At 48.5% G+C, this 23,860-nt stretch overlaps 10 protein-coding genes across 10 annotated transcripts; 7 read left to right on the top strand and 3 right to left on the bottom strand.

Annotated features, from left to right (window-relative positions):
- Positions 1–373: 373 nt before the first annotated feature.
- On the top strand, positions 374–952 carry BKA55DRAFT_536009 (uncharacterized protein; the record flags this gene model as incomplete). The annotated part of the gene is made up of 1 exon (XM_046189767.1): positions 374–952. One exon carries the CDS (start codon positions 374–376, stop codon positions 950–952), a length of 579 nt encoding a protein of 192 aa, XP_046052880.1.
- A 59-nt stretch (positions 953–1,011) lies between these two features.
- On the bottom strand, positions 1,012–2,436 carry BKA55DRAFT_735229 (major facilitator superfamily domain-containing protein; the record flags this gene model as incomplete). Its single annotated transcript, XM_046201293.1, has 1 exon — positions 1,012–2,436. Exon 1 carries the CDS (start codon positions 2,314–2,316, stop codon positions 1,012–1,014), a length of 1,305 nt encoding a protein of 434 aa, XP_046052879.1. The 5' UTR covers positions 2,317–2,436.
- A 151-nt stretch (positions 2,437–2,587) lies between these two features.
- On the top strand, positions 2,588–4,364 carry BKA55DRAFT_560103 (uncharacterized protein). Its single transcript, XM_046192066.1, has one exon. The coding sequence runs from the start codon at positions 2,632–2,634 to the stop codon at positions 4,261–4,263; it is 1,632 nt and encodes a 543-aa protein (XP_046052878.1). The 5' UTR covers positions 2,588–2,631; the 3' UTR covers positions 4,264–4,364.
- Positions 4,347–5,200, bottom strand: BKA55DRAFT_735227 (uncharacterized protein; the record flags this gene model as incomplete). The annotated part of the gene is made up of 3 exons (XM_046201292.1): positions 5,108–5,200; positions 4,860–5,055; positions 4,347–4,800 (listed from the first exon to the last, which is right to left on the bottom strand). Exons 1-3 carry the CDS (start codon positions 5,130–5,132, stop codon positions 4,347–4,349), a joined length of 675 nt encoding a protein of 224 aa, XP_046052877.1. The 5' UTR covers positions 5,133–5,200.
- Positions 5,201–5,315: 115 nt separating this feature from the next.
- BKA55DRAFT_560100 (uncharacterized protein) lies at positions 5,316–7,323 on the top strand. Its single transcript, XM_046192065.1, has 2 exons — positions 5,316–6,820; positions 6,873–7,323. The coding sequence occupies exons 1-2, from the start codon at positions 5,338–5,340 to the stop codon at positions 7,169–7,171; spliced, it is 1,782 nt and encodes a 593-aa protein (XP_046052876.1). The 5' UTR covers positions 5,316–5,337; the 3' UTR covers positions 7,172–7,323.
- A 1,935-nt stretch (positions 7,324–9,258) lies between these two features.
- On the top strand, positions 9,259–10,128 carry BKA55DRAFT_536005 (uncharacterized protein; the record flags this gene model as incomplete). The annotated part of the gene is made up of 1 exon (XM_046189766.1): positions 9,259–10,128. The coding sequence occupies one exon, from the start codon at positions 9,259–9,261 to the stop codon at positions 10,126–10,128; it is 870 nt and encodes a 289-aa protein (XP_046052875.1).
- Positions 10,129–12,765: 2,637 nt separating this feature from the next.
- BKA55DRAFT_560089 (uncharacterized protein) lies at positions 12,766–17,494 on the top strand. The gene is made up of 3 exons (XM_046192064.1): positions 12,766–16,156; positions 16,207–16,401; positions 17,023–17,494. Exons 1-3 carry the CDS (start codon positions 12,961–12,963, stop codon positions 17,049–17,051), a joined length of 3,420 nt encoding a protein of 1,139 aa, XP_046052874.1. The 5' UTR covers positions 12,766–12,960; the 3' UTR covers positions 17,052–17,494.
- A 409-nt stretch (positions 17,495–17,903) lies between these two features.
- Positions 17,904–18,526, top strand: BKA55DRAFT_560088 (uncharacterized protein). Its single transcript, XM_046192063.1, has one exon. It carries the CDS (start codon positions 17,981–17,983, stop codon positions 18,251–18,253), a length of 273 nt encoding a protein of 90 aa, XP_046052873.1. The 5' UTR covers positions 17,904–17,980; the 3' UTR covers positions 18,254–18,526.
- A 1,368-nt stretch (positions 18,527–19,894) lies between these two features.
- Positions 19,895–22,018, top strand: BKA55DRAFT_504866 (uncharacterized protein; the record flags this gene model as incomplete). The annotated part of the gene is made up of 3 exons (XM_046187133.1): positions 19,895–19,950; positions 20,027–20,183; positions 20,273–22,018. The coding sequence occupies 3 exons, from the start codon at positions 19,895–19,897 to the stop codon at positions 22,016–22,018; spliced, it is 1,959 nt and encodes a 652-aa protein (XP_046052872.1).
- Positions 22,019–22,439: 421 nt separating this feature from the next.
- On the bottom strand, positions 22,440–23,310 carry BKA55DRAFT_560085 (uncharacterized protein). The gene is made up of 2 exons (XM_046192062.1): positions 22,681–23,310; positions 22,440–22,632 (listed from the first exon to the last, which is right to left on the bottom strand). The coding sequence occupies exons 1-2, from the start codon at positions 23,254–23,256 to the stop codon at positions 22,600–22,602; spliced, it is 609 nt and encodes a 202-aa protein (XP_046052871.1). The 5' UTR covers positions 23,257–23,310; the 3' UTR covers positions 22,440–22,599.
- Between the last annotated feature and the right edge of the window lie 550 nt (positions 23,311–23,860).

The following is a 23,860-nucleotide window of genomic DNA, read 5'->3' as shown; positions in this document are numbered from 1 at the left end:
TGTATCTCGGATAGATTTTGATCCGCTAGGCCCTGTGTGCCAAGGTCCGATAGCAGGAAAGACTTTCTTTCCTTCAAATCGGTATGCCTCATTTCCGATGATGGTTTCAAGGAGTTCGCGCTGCATTCAGCTTCACATTTATTGGACGCGATGGCATCCACGGCACTAGGCAGCGATATAACACTGCCAAGTATGGAGACTGCACATGGCTGAACGGTAAATAAACATTTGAAAAAAAGCGCAACATTATTTCCATAAAGCCTTTCTATCTCTACCCTCGCCTTGCATCATTAGTCTTACATATATATATTTCCCTTTAAAAAAGAACAACGAATTTTCTGAACCAAAACAAGTTTCAAGGTTGCATCAAACCATGTCATACGCCAGGTGTGTCGTGACTCCTGATCCAACCATACCATCAACCCTGGGCCTCCAGTTTTCACATACAAAGTACGCCAAACTTTGCGCCATGTTCCTGAACAAGAAAATCCGAGGGACCGATAGTTGTAACTTCGTATACGACCAAATTAAGGCAATCAACATGAGTTTCACCATCTCGTGGACCAACGAAGGCGATGACTTTCTCTTCGAAAATGGGCAAGGTGCTGTGTTTTGGGAACGCGTTATTGGCCTATGCATCACTATATTGCCTCTGCGGATGCGTATTACAAAAGAGCTAGAATGGACCACGTTTAAAGAGAGGCTTGAAATTTCCGATGAAGAGTGGTCGGAAGCTTGGGATGTTGCGGTTCTTGATATGCCAGAGAATACCCCTCTTGACGACGATATCACGACAGTCGTTCAGGAGGGCGCGAAGATAATGAGGAGTATCACTCGGCTCGGTTCACGGTTTAGTAAACGATTTCGATTTCCGAGGTTCTCAAAGAATGAGAAGAAGGGTCAGGATGGCGAGGTGGCAAAGGAAACTACTGCTGCTGCTTGGATCTCATAACGAATTTTATCATTTCTAGTATTATTTATACAGCATATCTGTATGTTGATCCTTTCTATCTATGATTTAACCTTGAGAACAAGGCCAGTTTTAGAGATACGGGAAGCCACTGCCATGAAGGCCCCCAACAAAATAGAAGAACCAGCAAACATCTGAGGTCCAATATAACTGCCGTTACCAGCTTTGATAAGTTCGCCACAGATAAATGGACCTGTAAGATTCGCAATACTGACAATACCCAATATCATTCCAACTCTTGTCCCAGTCTTTCGTGGATCAGGTGCCATTTGTGTTGCAACAGCTGGAAACAGAGCTTGTAGTGCTGCAGCGATGAATCCGTATATCACAGCGAAGACATACAGGCCTGCTGCAGTCTCTATAGCTGCCCAACAATAGACCAACAGGCTTGAACATATGCTTAGAGGTATGAGTAAGTTGAAGGGTCCTGTCCACTTATCTGCAATGATATTCGGCATGATACGTCCAAAGATCCCAACACCGTTCAGAATCATGAGTAGATAGATGGGCTCGGATATACCAGCTTGATCGCGGGAAAAGGTTCCAAGATAGAAGAATGCAAAATAGAGACCCCAGAAATTGAGAAACATGCTCATGGTAAAGAAGATGAAGGGCAGTTCCTTAAAGGCTGCCGTATCGATCCATGGGCCGCTGGGGTGAGGCGGTAGTCGAGGCTTGAGCCATAAAAGACAAGGAATATATGTAGCAAGCATGATGAAGCCCATGCTTCTGAGAGTCCAGGGAAAGCCGACATTATCGTGGAAGATAAGCCAGTTGATTAAAACTGGGTATACTAAACCACCAACAGCTGCACCAGCGGCCGCTAACCCAACAGCAAAAGCCCTATACTTCTTGAAGTACTGTGACAAAACAGCTAGAGCCGGACAGAACGTGAAACCGTTGCCTATTCCAAGGCAAACAGCTTGAGCGAGGAATATTTGCCAGAACGTCGTGCATAACGACGTCATGAACAGTCCAAGCACCTGCAAGAAGACACCGAGCGGAAAGATGATCCGAAAGTGGCCAGCATCCGTCAGTCTACCAGCTATAACTCCAATAGAGAATAGGAAGAACACTTGGACACTTCCTATCCAAGATATCGTGGACTGATCTTCTCCGAGAGTTTGGGTGTAGTATTGTTGAAAGATTCCGAAGCCGTTTGCGACACCCCAGGTGTTGAAGAAGACGATGTGGGCTAGAAGGGCTTGCAGCCAAGCATTGAAGCCTCCGTCTGGTGGTTCGTCGTGTGTCGGTGTCTTTTCAGCTTGATTTTGTTTGGTTTGGTTTTCGACATCAGCCAGTGTCTCTGCACCAGAGACAGAGTCTCTGTCTTGGTTGAGTAACATTGGAATATGGTACTGCAAGTCAACAGTCGAAACAAGACTTCGACTTGCAAGTCTTTCAGAAAACTCAAGAAGTTAATCCTGATTGATGAAAATCCTTAGACAAGTTTATAACAAGTTAGGGTAATCTAGGATGAGTTTAGTTATTTTCTTCAACTACGTCAAGCTCCGATCACTTACACCGCTATTACCGATATTCCCGAGATAACCGACATACCCGCTCGGCCCGTAAGAACCGACCCTCGCAACTTCACTTCACATGCATGCATTCATCCCCTTACACATCACAATCCTTCAATTCCCATTGCAATACCAAACATGTCCACTTCTCAAGGCCGTAAGCGCTCAAGACTCGCCTGTGAAACATGTCGGGATTTAAAACGGAAATGCGACGGCGCTCAGCCCTGCGGAGCCTGTGTCCGTTTTGAGTACGACTGCGTCTACAAGACTTCTTCGAACAAGAAGAGGAAGACCCATGAGGCCTCACTTCTTCCCTCACCTCCTGTTCATACTGAGAAGGAGTCTAGACCTTCGAGGAGTGATCATGCTACGTCACCAAGGCATTTGCAGTCGCTGGAGGCGAATTCTGGAGCGGCGTTTCTGAGAAGGTTGGCGTTGAGGTTGGATCCTAAGAATGCGCCGAGGATGCACACTTTTTCATGGAATGCCTTTCTTGGAGCACGGAAGTCTTCCCATGTTCCTGTTTCGAGACCGATCACAGACCTGCTGTCCAAAGAAGATATGGAGAGCTTGAGTGCCGTCTACTTTCAAAAGATGGATCCCATTTATGGTTTCGTTGATCGTGACAATATCTCACAGACCATTCAAGGCAGATGGGCTGGTTATATATACGATCAATCTCAAGATGCTGTTCTATGCGGTATAGCAGCGATAGGATGTTTATTCTCTCAAGTTGAGCCTCCTCCCGTGGAGCTTGACTTGATAGAAACAGCACGGTTCATACTCGAGCAGAAGATGTCCGATGACCCATCTGCTGCTAGTGTCACGGGTTGGCTTCTCCGAGTGGTGTATCTGAGAATAGCTGGAACACCACATACAGCATGGATGGCCAGTTCAGTTCTTATGCACATGCTCGAAGCAGCGGGCCTGCATTGTGAACCATCACAAGAATCAGTCCTTCCAGTAACAGAAGAAAAGGTCGACGCCGAGCTTCGGAGGCGTCTCTTTGCTGTCGCCGAGCATCTTAACATATGGATCTCTTTCGACATGGGTCGGTCCAGAACGATACTATGCAATTCAACACTGGAAATGCCATGTTCGAGAGAAGGAGACTATACCCATGAACTTATGGAGTTGCTCCCATATTCAACGGAACTTGACCCCAATAAGACGCAAGACGTTTCCGAGCTTGAGACTTCACTGTCTACCGTCTTAAGCCGAACCCATTCTGTTCCACCATCTATTATGGCACAGACCAACCTCGCTTTATGTCTCTGCCGTCGACTTCAGTCGATGAACACGACGTTCTCAGGAAAGGTCCTCGACCAGATTCTCTCTATCACAAAAACAGGCATTGAAGCAGCTCAAGCTATTTTAGATGCTCGTTCACCATGGCATCATATGGCCAATGTTCCGTTTCAAATTATCTGTGTTCTACTAGCCATTGACACGGGCGAATCAATAGTTCAGCTCAAGGATGCGATGCAATGTTTAAGTAACGTTGCTACTGTGTATAACACCAATGCTACGAAAGAGGCTCTCAACACGGCTTCTCTGCTTATACTAATGCAACAGCGGCGCAAGGAGAAATGTGCGTCAACGTTGAGTGATGTGCTGAAAACCTTTCCTATCGTTTCGCTTCCAGAGACGCGAGATGAGACTCCTGTTCAAGATATGGATGATATGAGGTGGCTGAATAACTTGGTTGGTGATCTTTCCAGTTTCGACTATGCTGATTTGGATCGATTTCTCTTCCCGAACATGTTTTGATCAGGCAGACTTTCTGTCGTTTTTCAATGTAAAAATATGATATCCATGTACTCTACAGTCTTTCAACTCCCCCACTGTATAATCTACTTCTTTCGATACCACATCCTCGAAGCTCTTTGACTCCTGATCTTCCTCTGCAGCTGAAACACGCCATACATCAAAGCCTCAGCAGTAGGTGGACAGCCAGGAACGAATATATCTACCGGCACAATGCGATCAACTCCCCTAACAACGCTATAGCTGTAGTAATAGTACCCTCCCCCATTCGCACAAGATCCCATGCTGATGACCCAACGCGGCTCGGGCATCTGATCGTAGACTTGTCGCAATGCAGGAGCCATTTTGTTTGTGACAGTCCCTGCGACGATCATTACGTCTGACTGTCTGGGGGAGGCACGGAAAATGATGCCCAGACGGTCTTGGTCGTAGCGTGGCATTGAAACGTGCATCATTTCGATACTGCAGCAAGCGAGACCGAAGCTCAATGGCCAGAGGGAGCCAGTGCGGCCCCAACTGGCTATCTTATCCAGCGTCGTACTTTATTCCAGGCCTTCTTAGCTTCTTGTTCTCATAATGGCACGGGTTTGAGTACGTACAGGGCATAGTCGACTAGGTTGCTTGGCTTAACATCGGCGAGCGAAGCTGGGTGCGCACTGGGGGCTATATCCTTAGTCGCCTGGGAGGATTTTTTCCGTCTCTGATAGTCAAATCGGTTCTCTGTTGTTCTTTGGACTTGGGAAGCTTTTTGTGGAATCGTTGGAATGGCTGTAATGGAGAGAGGCCGAGCTATAGCTAGACAATAGTGTAAGTCGAGGTAGATAAGCTCTTTAGAGTTGTTACTCACATCTTGCCAATTGTAACCGATTCATCTTGACATATATCGTATAAGTAAACAAATAGAACTTTCTAAGAAATGAGAAAGACAAAATCAACAGTGCTGCTGGCTCTATAAGACCTTTCCCCGGGGTTCAGGTCGGAACGGGAATTAACCACATGGCCCCACTTATTGCTGTTCGCCCTCGGAAAATTCCCACATGACCCAACTTCAACCTCTTTCACTCACGTACCTTTCAAATGGCGACTCCATATCAGGCCCCCGCATGTCCCGTATGTAACAAACCTCTACCCATCAGTCAGAACGAGTGTCCATTCTGTCAAAAGTCCTTCCGCAGGGCTGATGTCGCTCGTCGCCATGCCCGCTCTTGCAACGCCCGACAAGGCCAGCCCCTCCCATCAAAAGCCAAACGGGGCAGAAAGCTTCGAGCTTGCGATAACTGCTCACGAGTGAAGGCTTCTTGTAACTCGGAACTTCCTTGTCGTCGGTGCTCAGCTCGTGGCATCGATTGCATTTACAGTTCACTATGTCATGACCCTACACATCGAGCAACTTCCAAACCAAGGGAAGTCTCCAAGGATAATCGTCCTAGCCTCTCTTTTCTGCTACAAGCTAGCAATCCAATTCATGACTCTATGGATGCCATTGTTGCTCGAGAGCCGGAAAGAACTTCAGAGATGCCTGCTTGGAAACAACGTGAGACGGAGACGGTTGATTGGAGCTCTAGGACAGTCGATCCAAGATTTCTTCTCTTGGATCTATCGGACATGCTTCTCGATGAGCCTCATGACTATGAAGATACAGAAAACAATACTTTACAGTTCTCTGGTATCTTTGGTCCCTCTACCGCGTCGTTCGACATTTTATCGACACGAATAGCCACTCTGTCAAGCATCCTTCAAGGATTGACTATCAACAAACCTCATCTCAGGGAGGGACTTGACCAAAGTTTTCAACGAGGTTTCTTTACAACGTCTCACTTTCAACATGTTTTATTCCTCTTCTTCCGCCGGAGACACTACCATAAAGATACGATACACTGGCCAACATTTGATCCTGAAAAGGTTTCGCTCCACCTGCTACTAGCTGTGGTGTTGACTGGAACTGTATATCTGCAATGCCTTGATCAATCGGCTCCCTCATATATCAGTACACCTCTACTAGAACTAGCAGAAAAGTACGTATACAGGGAGCTCAAGAAACTATCAGATCAGGACATCAGCCCAGTCACGTCACAACACATGCTTGAAATATGCCAAGCTGCCGTATTGATGAATACTCTCGAAGGCAGTGCAAACCATATCGAGGCTCGTCGAAGAATAGCGAGTAAACGAATTCCAACGCTCGTCGCGACGTTGAGAAAATCAGACATGATGAGTCTCATACATGAGTCAGATGAAAGCTGGGGGGAGTTTGTTCACCGAGAGACATGTATAAGGGTCGTTGCATGGACTTCTATGAATGACTCACTACTGGTGCTCTTCTGTAACCATCCACCCGTCATTACATCAAAGGAGATGACTGGGGATCTACCATGTCGGAGTGATATTTGGGAGGCAGATTCAAGCATGGTTTTTCAAGAAAGGTCACAGCATAGCTTAACAAGGTCTTATCCTTCAAGCTGCAATGAAGCAATAGCAGGAATACTTTCTGAGAAATGGACTCCTGCAATAAGAGAGTCCTTTGGAAAGTTAGACCATTCAGATCTCTTTTATCTCTCCTCAGGGACGTTGCAGCCCAATACAATCAATGAACGACATGTGCTGACTTTCACCAGGTCTTGGACGTCACATATTCCATTTTCGTACGTCAGTAGTATCACCTGATTATTCCAAGATGCTGCTACGTGCATTGGATAGATGGGACTCTCTTTGGGCCGATGCTTTTGAACGTATTCCAGAAGATGAGAGGAGGTGGCTCGGAATGGGCAAACACACTCCTGAAGTTATAGCATTGTCAAGGCGGACCATTGAGATCATCGAAACAGGTGAAGCAAAGGACTCAGCTTATCTTCAGGATATTGCATTTTATGACACGGCTGTCTTTCACGAATTCGTGCAGAAGTACGGATAGGAAAGCTCGGGTACAGCGAAGAATTGAAAGGCTGACTTCAGGCAACCTCCCAACCTAGGGGAGGCAAGAAAACTCAGGACCTCTATTCTAAGTGACAAAAAGATTTAGATGAGCTTAGTATAGACGTAGTGGGCCTTTAGATTAGTTGTTTATGGCACCTTAACTTTAGGTTAGAAGTTTTCTTGCTCCCCGAGGGCCAACTATCTACACTCACCTCAACTCTTCTCGGTAACGCCGAGTGATCATCAAAATCGTCTTCCCAGAAACCAGGCGATGATACAACCATTCATCGCCACCCAGCGACAACTCGTGATGTTTATATCCGCCCAGTCCCCGCCATCGGAGATGTACTGTAAACTCTAGTGCGCCAAGTCCTGGGCAAAAGCACGGGTGCCTGATCTTGGCTGAATGCTAAAATTCAGGCCGCCGATTTTTTTTTGGCTTCTAGAATGCTGCAAGCAATAACAATTGCACTGCACAGCCTCATGTGACAGACTGTCACTCTAGCATCATGCGGGGGCGCGGTGGCTATGGCGGAGATGCATCAAAGAACTAGAGAGGAAGGTCTCGTTGGAAATATGGAACGTTTTTAAGGCAGCCAAGATTGTGAGGTTAAGGCATACAGATCGGGGACTTCCAAATCGTGTAAGACCACGTGGTGATCAGTACGCATGGCCGCATCTGAAGTTTATTCTCCTCCGTCTCCGTCAATTATCCAGCCTTTGTATAGATACCATGCCTAGATAAATTGACAGTACCAGCTTCAGCCACATCTCTAATAAAAGCACTATTCAAAAATGAAAACATCTTCTAAGCTTTTGTTTAAACGAAAGCTTTGACAGTCACAGGCGGACTTTGGGCGTATTGGAATGTCGTAGCGAGATGTCTCTTCCAGGTGGGTTATTGAATCTGCCTCAGTGACAGCCTTGATCCACACTAAACAAGGATGTAGACCAATTAGAAATGTTATCGCCTGCATGTTGCGGCGCTGCAAGCTTAACCCCGACAAGCTTATACGCCCATGCCAACTTCAGGGTCTTTAATGTCACAGACCCACGATTGTCACTCTAATCATCCTTGAAACAGTGGTCAATTGGTAATGGCATTACCACAGAACCCAACAGATTATTGACCAGCATCAACATAAGAGAGATTTGCTGTTTCGCTAAATGAAGCTTGTGTTTGGATTTGGATTAAGGCTGGGCCAAGGCATTCGGACCTTCATTCCGTTCTTTGTCTCTTGATATGCGCCTCTGTAATGCAGCAAATCACCACAAACACGACCAAAGTAATTACACCGCTGTGAATGGTTCCTCTGGCTAAGCCACTTTGGTAGGGCTGCTTTTTGTCTCCCCCAAAACAACAAAAGTCAAAGCACCATTTTGGCTAAGGGCTAATTTGTTTTCAGAGATTGGCTTCTTTTCAGCTCGTCAGAGCTAAAAACGCCAGAGACCAATACTCCTTCCGCTCCCTGTGGTGATTACCTCGCTAGAAGAGAATATAAAGAACACAATTCTTCCTGCCTTGGCAACTTCCTTCTTCTCAATCAGTCATCATCTCTAACGAGTTACCAAAACCGGTCTTCCAGTGACCTCATTCACAGCTCAGCCAAGACATCGCCTGTTCTTGTTGTTTTTAGCGGTCGATCTTCGCCCCCAAACCTTCTGGAACAGAGCGACATCATCATTCTGTTTACCTCATTCGCCCCTTAAGCTCATCATAGAAGTCTAACCCCGTGATCTTCTGTCATTGTTGCCTCCGTCACAGCCTCCGAATCTAGAAGAGAAAACTGTACGCCTTGTGGATCCTTGCAAGCGAACCCCGTCATCAATTCAGTCTCACCCATCCTCAATTCGGATTTCGGGTATTAAACCTTGGAACTGCCCACTTTAGACTGTTCCGTCTAATTACATCCCCAAACTCAAACTCACGACTTTTTTAGTTTCTCGTCTGTTTGACATCTTTTGATCCGAAATCTCTTGGTCTTTGTTTGACTCTGGTTTCTAATCCACAATCGACACTTCTTTGTTGCAACTCGCCTATACCTACCTGCATCCTTTCGTCATTCCAAAACAACTTGGCCCACAATGAGACCAGACTTCGCAGTCGTACTATTCACACTCATCACATCAACGGTCGCGTCAGCCGTCGATGTACCCCGGCACATCAAGCGCATCGAGTCTGAACCCAGCGCCGATGAGCACGAGCTTTACAAGCGTCGTGGCGGCGGTGGTGGTGGTGGACGCGGTGGTTCCAGCGGCGGAGGTTCAAAAGGATCATCTGGCAGTGGCAGCAGAGGTGGGAGCTCCCGTGGAAGCAGTGGAAGCGGCAGCAGTCGCGGAAGCAGTAGTAGCGGCAGTGGTTCAAGAGGCTCATCATATCGTCCAGGTTCATCAAGCAGCGGTGGCTCCGGCGGCGGCGGCGGTTCTCGCGGCGTCGGTCCTCAGCCCAGCTTCGCAGGCGGTCGATACTACCCCGGTGGTTCATCAAGACCTTACAGGTCCGGCGGCCGAAGTCCCGGAAGCATTGCGCCCTACGCTCTAGGCGGTGCCGCTCTGGCATTCTGGCCTGGCGTTTGGCTCTACGGTGCATACATGTATCCTTACTCGCATACCTACCATTATCACAACGAGACCAGCGATGAGGACGAGGAGCGCGATGTCCTCTGCGGATGTTCGCGATACGAGTACTGCGCATGCGACGACAACAACAGTACCGAATACTTCGACGAACTCATCGGAAACGGAAGCTACGACGCACTTAACAAGTCCATCGTCAATGTCGCAGAGGTCAACGGCACAATGACAATCCTCATCAACGGAACACTGCCCAACGACACTGCCCTCCCCGACGAGGATGCATCAGACAACGTAGCAGTATCAGGACGATTTATTGCCGAGACAGCGGGTTGGTGGCCTGTAGCCTTCATAGTCATGGTGACAGTCTTTATTACCTAGACGGTTTTCTTGCTTGTCTTTTCTTCTATTGCAGCGTTACGACGTGCTAGGCGTCGCCGGGCAGCCCGGGCAGCTGCCCAGCCGCAAGATTAATGAGTTTATGGGTTTCACGGTGTTATTGACGGCGTTGATACCCAACTGGGAGGATTCTTGTGCTGTTAGAGGGTGGCATTGTTGCTTTCAAAATTCTTGTACTTATTATTGTTATTGAAGCATCGGGTATTCATCATACACTACGCGACTGATGGAAGCTGTTAGAAATACACTGTATCCTTTTCTCAATCCCCATCAACAATGCATCATTCGTGACTGTGTTCAGCAGGCCTCAGTGTGACGTCCACAACATCTGTGGAGGGATACAGTCAAGGCAGACTTCCTTCCTGGCATCATCCCTGCGCGAGTTGACATCACCGCCCAACTCAATGGCTCTCGAGACACCTATGGTGCCACGATCTTCAGACCGGTGTTTCCAAAACTCGCTCGACGTTGAGATAAATGATTGGGGGCCGAAAAGGATTATGCTTTTTGTGGAGGATTTGATCTATGCAATGCTGCCCTGTCATGATACTCCCCAATCAGGAATTCGCCGAGTTTTTGCGTCATTTAGGATTACCCATCGAATCATATTTGCGATTTCTGATATTATAGAGTGTTAATCTTGCGTTACAGAGGGTTGGTCTTGTGTTGTAGAGTGATGGTCGGGTATTATGGAGGGTAGATTTCGCAATGAAAGCTTGTTTTCGTATGGGCGCTGTATCTGACCAAATTGAGCTGTGTTTTTGGGGATCGTTTGGAACAAGCGAGAGGTTGGGGGAATTGGGGGGATCGTAAATTGGAAATTGGAAATTACAATGACAGATCATAGCGCTTATGTATGTTTAACCGGTTTGAAGGGAGGTGTTGAGATAGCGGGCGCAGTAGCAGGTTGTTCAATCTCACCTTCACTATAATTCTTGTTCGTGCTTTGTGGCCTAAGACGTCTTATCGTTGGTGCAACTGATACCATGAGTAAGGTGATAGATGATTCTCCATCTTTGACCGAGTAGTGACCAGTCTCCATCCCTCATCTTGGCTGATCAAGCCTCCGCGACGACCACGATGCTCTCTGTAATGCTGGATAGTAATTACAGCCCTCACAATTTCCATAGAAATAATATGTCCATGCACTTTACCCTTTTCACTAGACTTTAACATCAGTAATAAATGTGTCACTTCAGAATCGTGAAGTGTCAAGTGGTGTTTCGGCTACCCGGAACCACAAGAGATGGGTGAGCCTGGAACAATGACTCGTTTCAATTACGATATAGGGACTTGACATATATTTCATGTAGACCTTTTACAGCATTCTGTTGCAGGGAGACTACGGAGTCTTTTCGTAGGATTGTGTAGTGTCTTCAAAACGCAACCCCAGTATCAGCCTGGCCAGTTCCTAATCATTCATCGTGAGTTTGATACGGCTATTTATCGACTAAACCAAAGATGGCAAGCAAACTCGCACTTCTCTCGAGGCCTGAAAAGTGCAAATCATCTACTCGCATTGTTAGATCAAATTGAAATGTGTTTTGGGGACATAGATGCACTTACTATAGGGCCGTCGGGAGCACATCGTGAGTTCCTGTCCATTTATGGTGGCTCAATAAGAGGCGCCCGATCCACGCAGAGTTGAAGTGGATATAAAGCCTTTCTACAATGCATTATAATATAAGACTCTAATAAATGTTTATATATCTTATGGTTCTTTTGTCCTTTGAAGTAGAGGCGGTTGGCAGTGGATCAGCTATTGATGCTTACACGGCCTTGAGCCTAAAAACGAACTTTGCGTCCACCCTTAACCCGTAACTGGAACACATGACAATTCGTGATTGCCATCGATACTTAATTCTAAGAGAAGTGGATGTTCTAGACTATGCTTTTACGTTTAGTCTAACAACGAGTCGAGCTTGTGGCCATGAATCACCTTGCATTGTGCATACTCATAAGCTGGCTGCGCTCTTGATCTGCTTTTTGCATAACATTATCCTCAGATACCTTATGCATTTGAGAATTTGATATTTTGAAGTTAGTTTCCCGACTACACATATTTAGGTTCTCGGTCTGGGAAGAAGCCAGTCGTGAGCCAGTGATTCACCCTCGTTGTTCAATATATTCCTGAGTTTGCTTCTGCGCAACTTGATTCTTTCAACATCTTGCATCAGCATCAAAGTATTTTATTGGCTCATCTTCTTAAAAAGTACCCATGGCATTGAACTCGATCTCGTTACAACTATCTTCTGCGCCTTGGCGACTCCATTTGTAAGTGCAATAATCATTTACTGGTACAATGACATTTCCTCACGACGTCTCCAGATTTTAACCTCAGTTTATACTATACAACTCAAGAACAATTCAATAAGGGATAGTGGTACAGAGATCGAAGCTGCTGTGAGGCTTCTTGTGCAAAATTAGAACACCAAAGTCAGTTTCCATTGAGCATTTACTCGATGATTGTTCCTTGTCGCGACAATGGTGTTGAAGTGGAGAATTGCACGCCACTCAACGCCGCCCCACCTCGGAATGAAAGCACTGGCCTTTCCGCTTCCTCCATCATATCCTGACGTTGATTGGCTGACTTCGCGCTCATTCTCAGGCTCACGGGCATCTTTCCTGGAGAACGCAACCGTGAACAACTCAGCTCAACGCAAACACGAATTACTCACCATCAATCTTCACACGACAGTCACGACTCTCCGAGCGGCGGGCTGTCATTAGCGACGCGATAAAATTATGATATAAGAATAACGACATTTCCGCGGCCTCTTAGCGATCCGATTTTACGATTGCGACACCGCGATCATGGCTGAAGAGAACGATTTCTCGTCCTTTGACGAGAACGCCTGGAAGGCCCAGGACGCCGCCGACGACCGAGAAATTGCGAAGCTGCTAGGAGACTCGCAAAACAACGGAGGCGGCATCATTCTCGATAATGTCGCGTTCGATCAGTCTGGCAAGGCGGATGATGCAGAGGATTACGAAGATATTAGTGACGATGATTTACCAGATGAGGAGGAGCCCAGCGCTGGTGTCTCTATGGAGATGCCTGGCCTCACTGACGATGGCGGTACCAGTCACGATCCAGATGATCTCTTCGGAGAGGGACCTTCTTCACCAGACCCAATTCTAGGTCCCTCTTCCCCAGCGCCTCACATTCGCGATGCCGATACTACCGACGACACCCAACCCCTCGATACGAGTCTGAGCTTTCCTGGCATCAACTTCGACCCAGAGCCTCATCTCGATAATCAAGATCCCGACATCCCCGCACCCGCCGAAACCGTCGAGGACCTTCTGAAAGCTACATGGCCTGCTTTCAAGAAGGGGCATGTCTTGACATGGAGCGAACTCCTACCAGCCAAGAAAGCAACATGGAAGGAGAAGAAACCCGTCAAAAAGCCTAAGCAGCTCGTCACCAGCAAACTCACACTTGAACTCGCTCCCGATCAAGAGAAGCTGTTCCGCATCCCGGGCACTGCAACCATCACCCGCAAACCTAGGCAGGGCGAGGAGAGAGGTTTGGTTTACTGTGGTATCGACCAAGAGGATCAAGCCGAAGATAATGTCCAGTTCGATCTCGATCAAGACTCCGATTCCGAAACGGTTGCTGGCTTCACCCTCCGTGATATTGAGCTTGCCTGCGAAGATTGGGGCGCCAGCATTGAGGCTATCGAAGCTGATTTCAAGGCTCGACAAACCGCCGAGCAGCAGGAACAGCAAGCACGGAAGCGAGTGTTTGAGGAGCAGGATGACGAATGGGATGCCGAGTTTCTCATGGACCTTGGCGACGACGGACCACCACGACCGAAGAAACGAAAGACAGTCAAGCTTGGTCTACCAGAGATTCCCCGCTATGCTGCCCCCTCGTTCGACAATTTCGAAGACGCTACCCGCAGAGGCGCCAAGAGGGTGCAACTGGATATGAGCGATCCTTACCTCCTTATCGAAACACAAGAAACCCAACGAAATGCAAAGCGACCCCGCACAGACAACAAGCTGAAGCGCATGGCAAACGGCAACCTCGGCCGCGATGTCTCCAACCGCTTCAACATCTCGAACGACGAGGCATACGAGGCTTTGAAGGAAAATCACCAAAGCAAAGTCCGCGCTACGCTCGGCAACATTTCTGTCGAACACAGCATGCCTGCTATCAAGCTCTCATGGCCGTACTACAAAGTTAAGCTCGGTGGTACGACAGATGAGTATCATCGTCCTCGCTTCAGGTACAAGAAATTTGCTGGCCATATCATCAAGTTTGACAAGCCTGCACACCAGAAGCGAAAGCAGATGAAGGGCAAAGCGCACGAAGTCTTCCTCAAGTCCAAGGATTTGAGTATCAACGACAACTCTACCGCTGTTCTTTACGAGTACTGTGAGCAACGTCCACGAGTACTCAGCAGCTTTGGTATGGGTAACCGCTTGATCAACTACTACCGCCGAAAAGACACAAACGAGGATGAGCAACTACCCAAACAAGAACTTGGAGAGTATCGTATGCTTCTGCCTGAAGATCGATCTCCCTTCTCCCTTTTTGGTACCGTTGACCCCGGTGAGACTGTACCAACATTACACAACGAGATGTACCGAGCTCCTGTCTTCAAGCACAACCCAAGAGGGAGTGACTTCTTGGTTGTACGCAGCACTACCGGAGAACAAGGTTCAAGATGGTTTCTCCACAAGATCGACCATCTTTATGTCGTTGGTCAGCAATTCCCTTCAGTCGAGGTTCCAGGACCACACAGTCGCAAGGTTACGAATGCCTCGAAGAACAGGATGAAGATGCTCGCGTTTCGCATGATAAGACATAGCGATACCGACAACTGTCAACTGTCCGACATAACCAAGCATATTGCCGACTCAACCGATACCCAAAATCGCCAGAAGCTCAAAGAATTCCTGCAGTACGACAGAGAGAGCGGTGAGAAGGGTATGTGGCGACTGAAACCTGGCGAAATACTACCTGATGAGAGTACGATTCGTTCCATGATTAAGCCAGAGGAGGTCTGTCTACTTGATGCTATGCAACTTGGTATCAAGGAGCTTGAGGACGCCGGATACGACCCTCGAAATGCTTCCCTTGATGAAGATGTTCAGAACAACGATGCGGATGGGGACGACGATGATGTCGAGGATGAAGGCAGCAAGATTGCCAAGGGCGCCAAAAAGCAGCAAGAGAAGCAAGAAGAAACTCTTGCGGACAAGATGGCCCCATGGAAGACAACCAAGGCTTTCATCGATGCATGCGCTCAAAAAGCCATGCTTCAACTTCATGGTGAGGGAGACCCGACAGGCCACGGTCTTGGTTTCTCCTTCATTCGAACCTCCATGAAGGGCGGATATATCGAGGCAGTTCAGGGACCGCTTGCTACATCTGCAGATGCTATGGAGCGTGAAAAGCGAGCTAATGGTGGCCACGCCTATAATGTCAAAAAGCAGCAAGCAATGTACGAGGAAGGTATTCGAGAAATCTGGGAGAAGCAAAAGACTACACTCTCAGATGGTCAAGAGCATGACGACAAAGATGTTGCAGTAACAGAAGACGAAGATGACAGATTCAACGTTCAGTCAGCCATGACTCCAGCCCAGTTCGACGACGGTACTAGCCAAATTAGTGGTTTGACTTCGGCAAGTCGACAGCAACGACGCGCTATTCGCATAACCCGAGAGATCCGAATGCCCGATGGCAGTACGCAAGACCGAGTCGAAGTCGTTCACGATCCGGTTGTGATTTCGCAGTATATGAAGCGGCGAACAGAGGCGGATCTTGAGATGAGAGAGTACGTGCACCCACCCAACTCGCGCCAGACAGTCCAGCAACCACAGAGCAGGGGAGCCGTGGCAAGAAAACGCCGACGAACTTACGGAGTCGGCACCCCTGGCTCAAGAAATGATATTGTTGGATTGGAGTTTAGAGCACCGGCTTACGTGTATCTTTCAACAGCATCTACAGCTCCCGTCCTACAGGCAATGCCGACCATGACCGTCTTGCAGGCATTAGGTACGTCTTATCCAGTCATGATGTGATGATCAATACTAACAATGATACAGAATCAAGAAGGAGCTCGAACGACTCGAGAAGAACAAAGCTCGAAGACAGGCTCGAGAACAGCAAAAAGAGCTCCACCAAAAAGCCAGCACAGGAGATGCCGGGTCACCCAGTGTCAATGGTGATAAAGTCCCAACTGGAACAACCCGCAAGTGTGCTAATTGTGGCCAAGTCGGCCATATCAAGACCAACAAGAAGTATGAGCCCCCATTCTCCATCATCGCTTCCCTTTGTTTCTCCCCCTCCCCCAATGTCGTTCAATTGGTGTGCACCTCTAGAGGCCGACAACACAAAGCGCAGTCGCTCGCGCAAGTCTCACTTACAACTAGCTATGGAACAATGCGACAAAGACAAGGCACGAGATGCCAGAAGGCGTGCTGAAGAAAAGGCGCGCGGGGACAAGGCAACCGCTCGTCAACTAGAACAGGAGCGGCGAGCGGCAGAGAAAGAAGCGGAGCGCGAGCGACGCAATGCGGCGGCCAAGCGACTGCAAGAAGAGCGTGAAGCCAAAGCCAAGCGGAATCAAGAGCAGCGAGCCGCTGAAGCCAAGCGACGTGAGGAAGAAAGGGCTCAGCGGAAGAAGGTCAAAGAGGATCTCCAGCGCCGTGCCCGAGAGCGAACAGCCCGCCAACAAGCGATTGCGCGTGCGCGACGTGAAGCTAAGCGCATTCGCCGTGCCCGCTGGACGCCCAGATGGCACTCTGGAGGTGGATGGAGTTGAGAACACCAATTCGTGCAACGACTACCACATCACATACAGCATTTCTTTTGTGGTTGATACGTCTTTTCAAAACTCTTTGCTAACTTGTTCCTCAAAGGTTATGTCCACTGCTTAACGGCACGATGAAAGCGGACAATGGCGCTGCTGAGCACGGAGGCTTTGGTAACTACAATGCTCCAGGAGGCGCTGCTGGATCGCCCAGTTAGAAATCGAATACTGCTTTTAATACGCGAGCTTGATCACGATCAGCCGAAACCACGACGTCGACTTTTCAAGAATGGTTAGCTGAGATAGTTTTATTGTTAGCACGAAGGGGAAAAGCAATGGCTCTACTATTCTTGGTTTTATGTTACTTCAACAAGGCTTCGGGGAGGGAATGGGCTGTACATTAAGGAAGCTCTGGTACATACTACCGAAACCAGAGGCTGATGGCATTGAAATGGAGTTTGGGATCCTTGTTGCTTCACGGAAAAGGCTGGCATGGCAACAGCAAAGACATTGCATTGACCTAGACTGCGTTGATAGTTCTTCTGGCAATATGCTATTAATAACATCATTTGAAACATTAACTTTGTTCCTATTTGTTTGCCGAACTTCATGATACTAGTACGCTTGACAACGCGGATAGCCTTTGCCGGAGAACCCTAGACGAGAAGAGGTAGGGAGAGTCCACTAACTCTGCAACCAGCACCCTTGATAATGATGTGACAAGAAGTGATCCGAGTATCCATGGATTCATATGCGGTGAAGATGTCTAGAATACGTAGGTGATAAGTTGTGGTGGTGCAGTTGACCTCTCACATCTCAGAAGTGGGCAAATTTCGAGATGCACATTTAGCCCCCATTCAGTGTCTCCACTGATAAACTGGATTAATCTCCTGACATGCTGGGTTAATTGGCCCGCATGGTTGATGCATGACCTGGTCTCGGGTGTGAGGCTGCTATGCATAATTGTATTTTTAGAAGCTGGAAAATGACGGTTGGGAACTAGGGTCTGGCATATGTCATGAGGGGGACGGGGGACGGCTATAGCTTCCAGGTGTCAATAGCTTCGGATGTGTTTAATGAGTCTATCTATACTGACTCAACTCCTCAGATTCACAATTAGTGTGAAATCAAGAAAGACAGAGCTTAGAGCCACCCGTCGGGGAGAACAGACCACGATCACCAACGCAACGGCAAACCCTCAAGCTAAAAGATGCAGCAAAAGCCCATGGAATACGAAGCAATTGCAGCGAAATGGGTGGGAACAAACGAGGCTCAGCTTCCTTTCCTGTCTGTCAAGTTGCATGAAACATAGGAAGCGATATCCGGAAGAGTTACGTTAGCCCTGTTTGCTCTAGTTGATGTGTTGTTTCCGTTGACTCAAACCAGGATATGGCCTGGGCTTTGTGGTTTCAAGATGATAAGAGCTGTATTGAGAGGTTGGTGGTTGAGGTTCGGGCTTCTTATTTGTTCGAGAAGTTACTTGCAGTTGAGACTTTTCCTTCTGCCAAGAGCCGTGGCTGATATTATACCTGATATACCTTCTACTACTCTGGAAACAGACACTAGAAAACAACGTGGTGCGACAAATAACGTCAAGTCAATGATGTTATTTCTAAAAGTCGGTGGTTGGACCTCCACTGTCCAAGTTCCATTCCGCTGTCCCGTCCCGTCCTGGTCTGTCTCCCTGAACGTTGGCGCCTCTTTAGGGGACCGTTCCAGGGCTTCGAGTGCCGTAGCCCAGACTCGGCTCCACTAAACCCACCGTGACGGTGAGCCCCGTCTGACCTCTATCCAATCACACTCACCTTATCTAAGCAAGGAGTTTTTCCTGCGGGTTCCATATTGCCTTCTTTTTTTCCCTCCCGTCGCTTTCTCCATCCCGCACCCGCACGCACGAGTGAAAGTGAACACGATCCATCTATTATTAGAAGCCATCCATCTATTCCCATCCCAACCACAGACGCCAGATTCAGCCCCATCGACGTCTATCGATCGAAACCTTCAGCTTAACGGTCGCTCGTTTGTGTCATTTTCCCACTCATTGCCCCCTTTCTCCAGCGCAAGCGCAAGCGCCAGAAAACCCAAGCCCGTTCTCTCTCTTGATCGCTCAAATCTTACTTTTCTATCGCTATCGCGTCGCGTCGCGCAACGGTCTTGAGGGCAGATCTTATCTAAACCTAGTCTCCTTGTCCCAACGGCTCTCGTGAACTCAAATTTTCATCTGCGCATCGAATCTGATGATATACGCGACTCGCATGTCTGCGTCACTCATCCTCTGCCTCACTCAGTACCCTCTTCTATCCCGCTCCCCTCAGGGCTAAAAAAAAGGTACCACCAAAGGCCAAGCTTAAAAAGAGATACCGTCGACGCGCTACTGCACCAAGTACCCCTCCACCAGCTGCCGGCCACTAAGCTACAAAGGTAGCCAACGGCCTTGGGGTCCTTTCACTGACTGAAAGGTTACTTCTACTTCGGCTTGTCCCAGCTCCAAGCAAAGCAGAGCAGAGCAAGCCAAACCACCTTCGCTTCCCTCATCAAATCCTCTCCCGCTCCCACTCTTTTTTCCTTTTAAACAACCTTCCACGGCCACCGCGACAGCCGCCTCCGTCATCTCACTCAACCTGCTCCTCTCTCGGCTTTATCCATCTACTTTTTCGGTTTATTTCTCCGTTTCCTCAAGCGTTCTTTGGTAGCATCCACTTTACCACGCCGTTTAACTATTCTTTGTTCTCGCTTACGATCACGACTACAACCGCGCTTCAACTTAACTTAACTTGACATTAACCTCGCGGCTCGACTTTCTCCGCTTCAAACTGTCGACTCCTTTTCTTTGCGACGATCTGCGCGACCCATTTCCAATTCCACCCTACTCCACTACCAACGTCTCAGGCATCTTCCATATCTTCTTGGCCGCGACCGTTGAGCTGCCCCGCGTGGAAACGCGACACATTTCTCCAACTTGAGCTGCACAGCCGTTCAACATGGGACGAAGAAAGATTGAGATCAAGGCGATCAAAGATGACAGGAATCGCTCTGTGTAAGTTAAACCCAGGATCAGCTACAAATCACCAGATCTTGGTGTCTCAAAGTTCGCGACTAACTGGCGCACAAAGCACCTTCTTGAAGCGAAAGGGCGGTCTTTTCAAAAAGGCTCATGAGCTTTCCGTTCTTTGCTCTGTCGATGTCGCCGTCTTCATTTTTGGCAACAACAAGAAACTTTACGAATATTCATCAACGGATATGCGAGAGCTTATCCACCGATATCAATACGTGAGTCCCACTTCTGGAGGCACAGCCGCAACGCCTCTGAACGCAGGCTGCGACTGCGACGCGTTGTATTATTTGCTAACAGACAATAGCATGGCGGTCCCAGTGAACACAAAGGTCCCTCTGACTTCAACGGTGGAAACGACGATGACGACGATGAGGAAAATGACGGCACCCCTCCCCATGGCCCTGAAGTTGTCGAGAACCAGATGATGCCTCCCCATGCTTACGGACAACATCAGCCTCCTTTCCCACAGATTCGACATCATACACCTTCAGCATCACCACCTATTGGTAATGGCGGCCCATTCCAAGCGCATCCCGGTCATCCTATTCAGCGACAACACACGCCGCAACCATCGATCGGCTCACGACCGGCGTCTCGAACGGATATGCGCCGAATGGGCCCCGGCATGGTTCAGCCTCCGCCTCCGGCCGGCCCTCCGCATCCCGGAATGAACTACATGCCCAATCCACCTATCTACAACTCGCCTCATCCTCCCGGTCTAATGCCTCAACATGGTCCTCATCCTCAATATGCTTATCACCAACAGCCGAGCCACCTGCAGCAACCAGGACCGTACATGGATGACCGCAGGTCCCCGATGCCCTCTCCGATGCCTCCCGCTTACACTTCGCAACCGCCGTCACAAGCAATCCAAGCTCCTGTTCGTCCAACACCGTCGCCACAACCGCCTCAGCAACAGCTTCCTCCGAACATGTCGCAAATGTCACCTCCGCCGCCCCAGCCTGAACGTCGACTTCAAGATCCTCCACCACCGCCTCCCGTGGAACCCAAGACGGAACCACAAGAACGCCCTCAGCCGCCACTACTGAATACGGACAGTGCCATCAAGAAGCTACCTCAAAGAAAATCCCACAGTATCTTCACTCCCATCGAAGAGAACCGATCTATTTTGTCCCAGCATCTGGCATCTTTTACTTCCGAGTCGAACAAATCAGAGTCTGCTGCTGCCGCTGCCGCTGCTAATGCTGCAAATGCCGCCAACCGTTCACAATCAGTTGATGTGGCTGCACTGAACAGGGCCGCGGATGGGCCCAAATCATCACCCCATTTGCCACAGCGTGCCAGTACCCAGACCGATGATAAGTCTCGAACAGTATCGCTGTCGTCAATACCAGAAACCACTTTGACTCCGCCCTCGCGTTCTAACAGTGCAAAGGCCGGCGGCCCCGGTGGAGCTCGACCTCGTGGCCCTCGCTTAACGGTGCAGATTCCGGATGGTGGATCTGAAGGCGGCGGTAGCGCACGAACGGCAGAGTCAAACTCGCCGCGAATTGCCACAGAAACTACAACGCAGGCGCCTCAACGCCACAACTCTCAGTCGTCACTTGTGCTTCCTCCTCCCTCTCCGTCTGCGTCAGCAATATTGTCCGCTGGTGCTACTGGCCCCCCAAATCCTTTTGCCCGGCCGCCTCCTCAGCAGAATGTGAATGGTGATACTCCTGTCTCTGCCTTGCCATCACGTTTCTTGACAAATGAACTCCTCCCGAGTCCAAGTAGCTTCTATCCCGATTGGAACTTCCGGGGAGGTGACAGTAACACACTACCAAGTCCGCTGAACTTTGCAACGCCAGTTGTCGGTTCAGGTCCCAGTTTCCTCAGAGATGACCTGAACACGACACCAAATGCAAATTCCAACGCTTCTAAGGACAAGGATCTCCTGCCTCATGCCAATGGGAGCTCAACTCAGAACTTGAGTGTTGCTCCAAGCAATTTTACTGCCACGAAACGAAAGACTCCTGAACCAGGAGCCACAACGCAGAGCGATACTGCGGAGGAGTCAGAGCCAAAGAGGATGAAAGTGGAGGAGTAGTCCTCGATTTTGGGAATTGTTCTCATACAAAAGTGCTTTTTGCTAAACGCTTCAACCGACAGGGCATCATAGGCTGGCCTCTGCATGCCAGTCATAGAACATCATCAGAATCGGCCAGTGTCGTGTTTACGGCCTTACAGTCTATTGTTTTGAGGCAGCTTTTGCCTGTATTCCTTTCATCTCGAATATTATACCTGGTTTGTAAGCCCTTTGTGTATGGGGGTAACTTGCAGTGTTTGGAGTGAACTATGCAGAATAGTCTGCTTGACGAAAAAGTGAAGGGAGTTTGTTCTGGAGGTGCCTAGTCCTTGTTGTAATTTATGTCTGTTTCGGAGGGTGTCATTTCTGGGAGTTCGGATAGATGATACCGGCGACGAATATGTTGACCTAATCAATATACTGGATGAATAGCAGATTGATGTGTGGTGATCTCTTTGAACCTCGTGTATTATCCTAAGCGCCATTACCTGTAGCGAAAGTATCCCGACCTCTTGCGCAAATATCTAGCTGTATCCAAACTTGCATAAGCATTAATCTATCATTATTCGTGTATCTGTCTGTACCCATCAAACGGTGTCTATCTAAGCGTAGTTCAAAACTCCTTTCAGAATCCACTGTATCTCAAGTTAGCATGTCGCCCATCATGATCTTAATAAACTTACCAGCTCCCCATTCCCAACCTGACTAGCCACCCTCTCAACCTCAACCTCATCAGGCATGATAACCCTCCGTCCCTCCTTAACCTCCCACCAAATCTCCTTCCCTCCCAGCGTCTTACTCTTCTCCCCCTTCTCCCACGGACTAACAGGCACAAGATGCGCCTCCACAAACCGTCTCATATTCTCCCTCGCCCTATCCTGCCCCCCATCACCCTCATACGCATCAGCCCCAAAATTATTGTAATCAGCAGATTGTTCCCACGGTTTGCGCGGTAGCGCATCAACAGCTGAGTTAAGCGGCGCAAGAACAGTAGTGTTCGTAGATAAATCGCTTAGTCTTGTATCGGTGGATGGCTGCATGCGCGCGAATGATGAGAAGCTCGTTAGACCGCGGTTGGAGCCTAGGATGTCGCCGAGGGCGACGGAGGGTTGGACGGAGGGCGGGTTGGAGGACATTAGAGGGAGATGGCCTTTTAGAGGGATGGGAGGTTTGGGGAGTGGTGCTTGATTGTCGCGGAGGGGAGACTGGGAGGAGGATGTTAGGCTGAATAGAGCTGTTAAGGCGATAAGAGGTTTCATTGTGAAGTTGTTGATGTAGGTTTAGGTTATGGTTGAGGTTTGACAGTACGTCATGAGGGGATTTGCGTATTGGGGTAACGTGATAGGTCACGGGATCGTTATCTCAATGACTTACACCAAAGTTGCGCCGCATGCCCGATACATTCTCTGGGGATCTGACCTATCTAGAGTATCTTTAAGACGGCGTCTCCCCTTGACTTTATGTTGTTATGGATAACTCTAGTGCACGAGAGCCTGTAACTGTATGGAGCGGTTGTGAGCCGCGAGACGAACTATCCTGAGTTCTCTAATGGGAGTCACGGAGTTGGCTTCAAAATAACAGATATCAAAGTGCCAAAGACTAGTTAAGCGGCTAGAATCTTTACTTAGCCTGACTATTTCTTGGAACAGTACTATGTAAACTGTCATTACCTGTGCACAACTCCTCACTGGCGAAATTGGTCGATAAGACATCTGAGCCGTTAACCGAACGTTTTGATCCACCATGAAACTGAGATGCATTGCGTATATGATACAATGAATACGCTAGAATCACCGTCTACTCAAGTTCGGTACGGATTCCAATCACAGAAGACTCAATACAATGCTTACCTTCGGCTATTGG

The sequence above is a fragment of the Fusarium redolens genome (genome assembly GCF_020744475.1).
Source record: "Fusarium redolens strain MPI-CAGE-AT-0023 chromosome Unknown BKA55scaffold_4, whole genome shotgun sequence".
Taxonomy (NCBI): Eukaryota; Fungi; Ascomycota; class Sordariomycetes; order Hypocreales; family Nectriaceae; genus Fusarium; species Fusarium redolens.
This window is presented reverse-complemented; position numbering and strand designations above follow the sequence as displayed.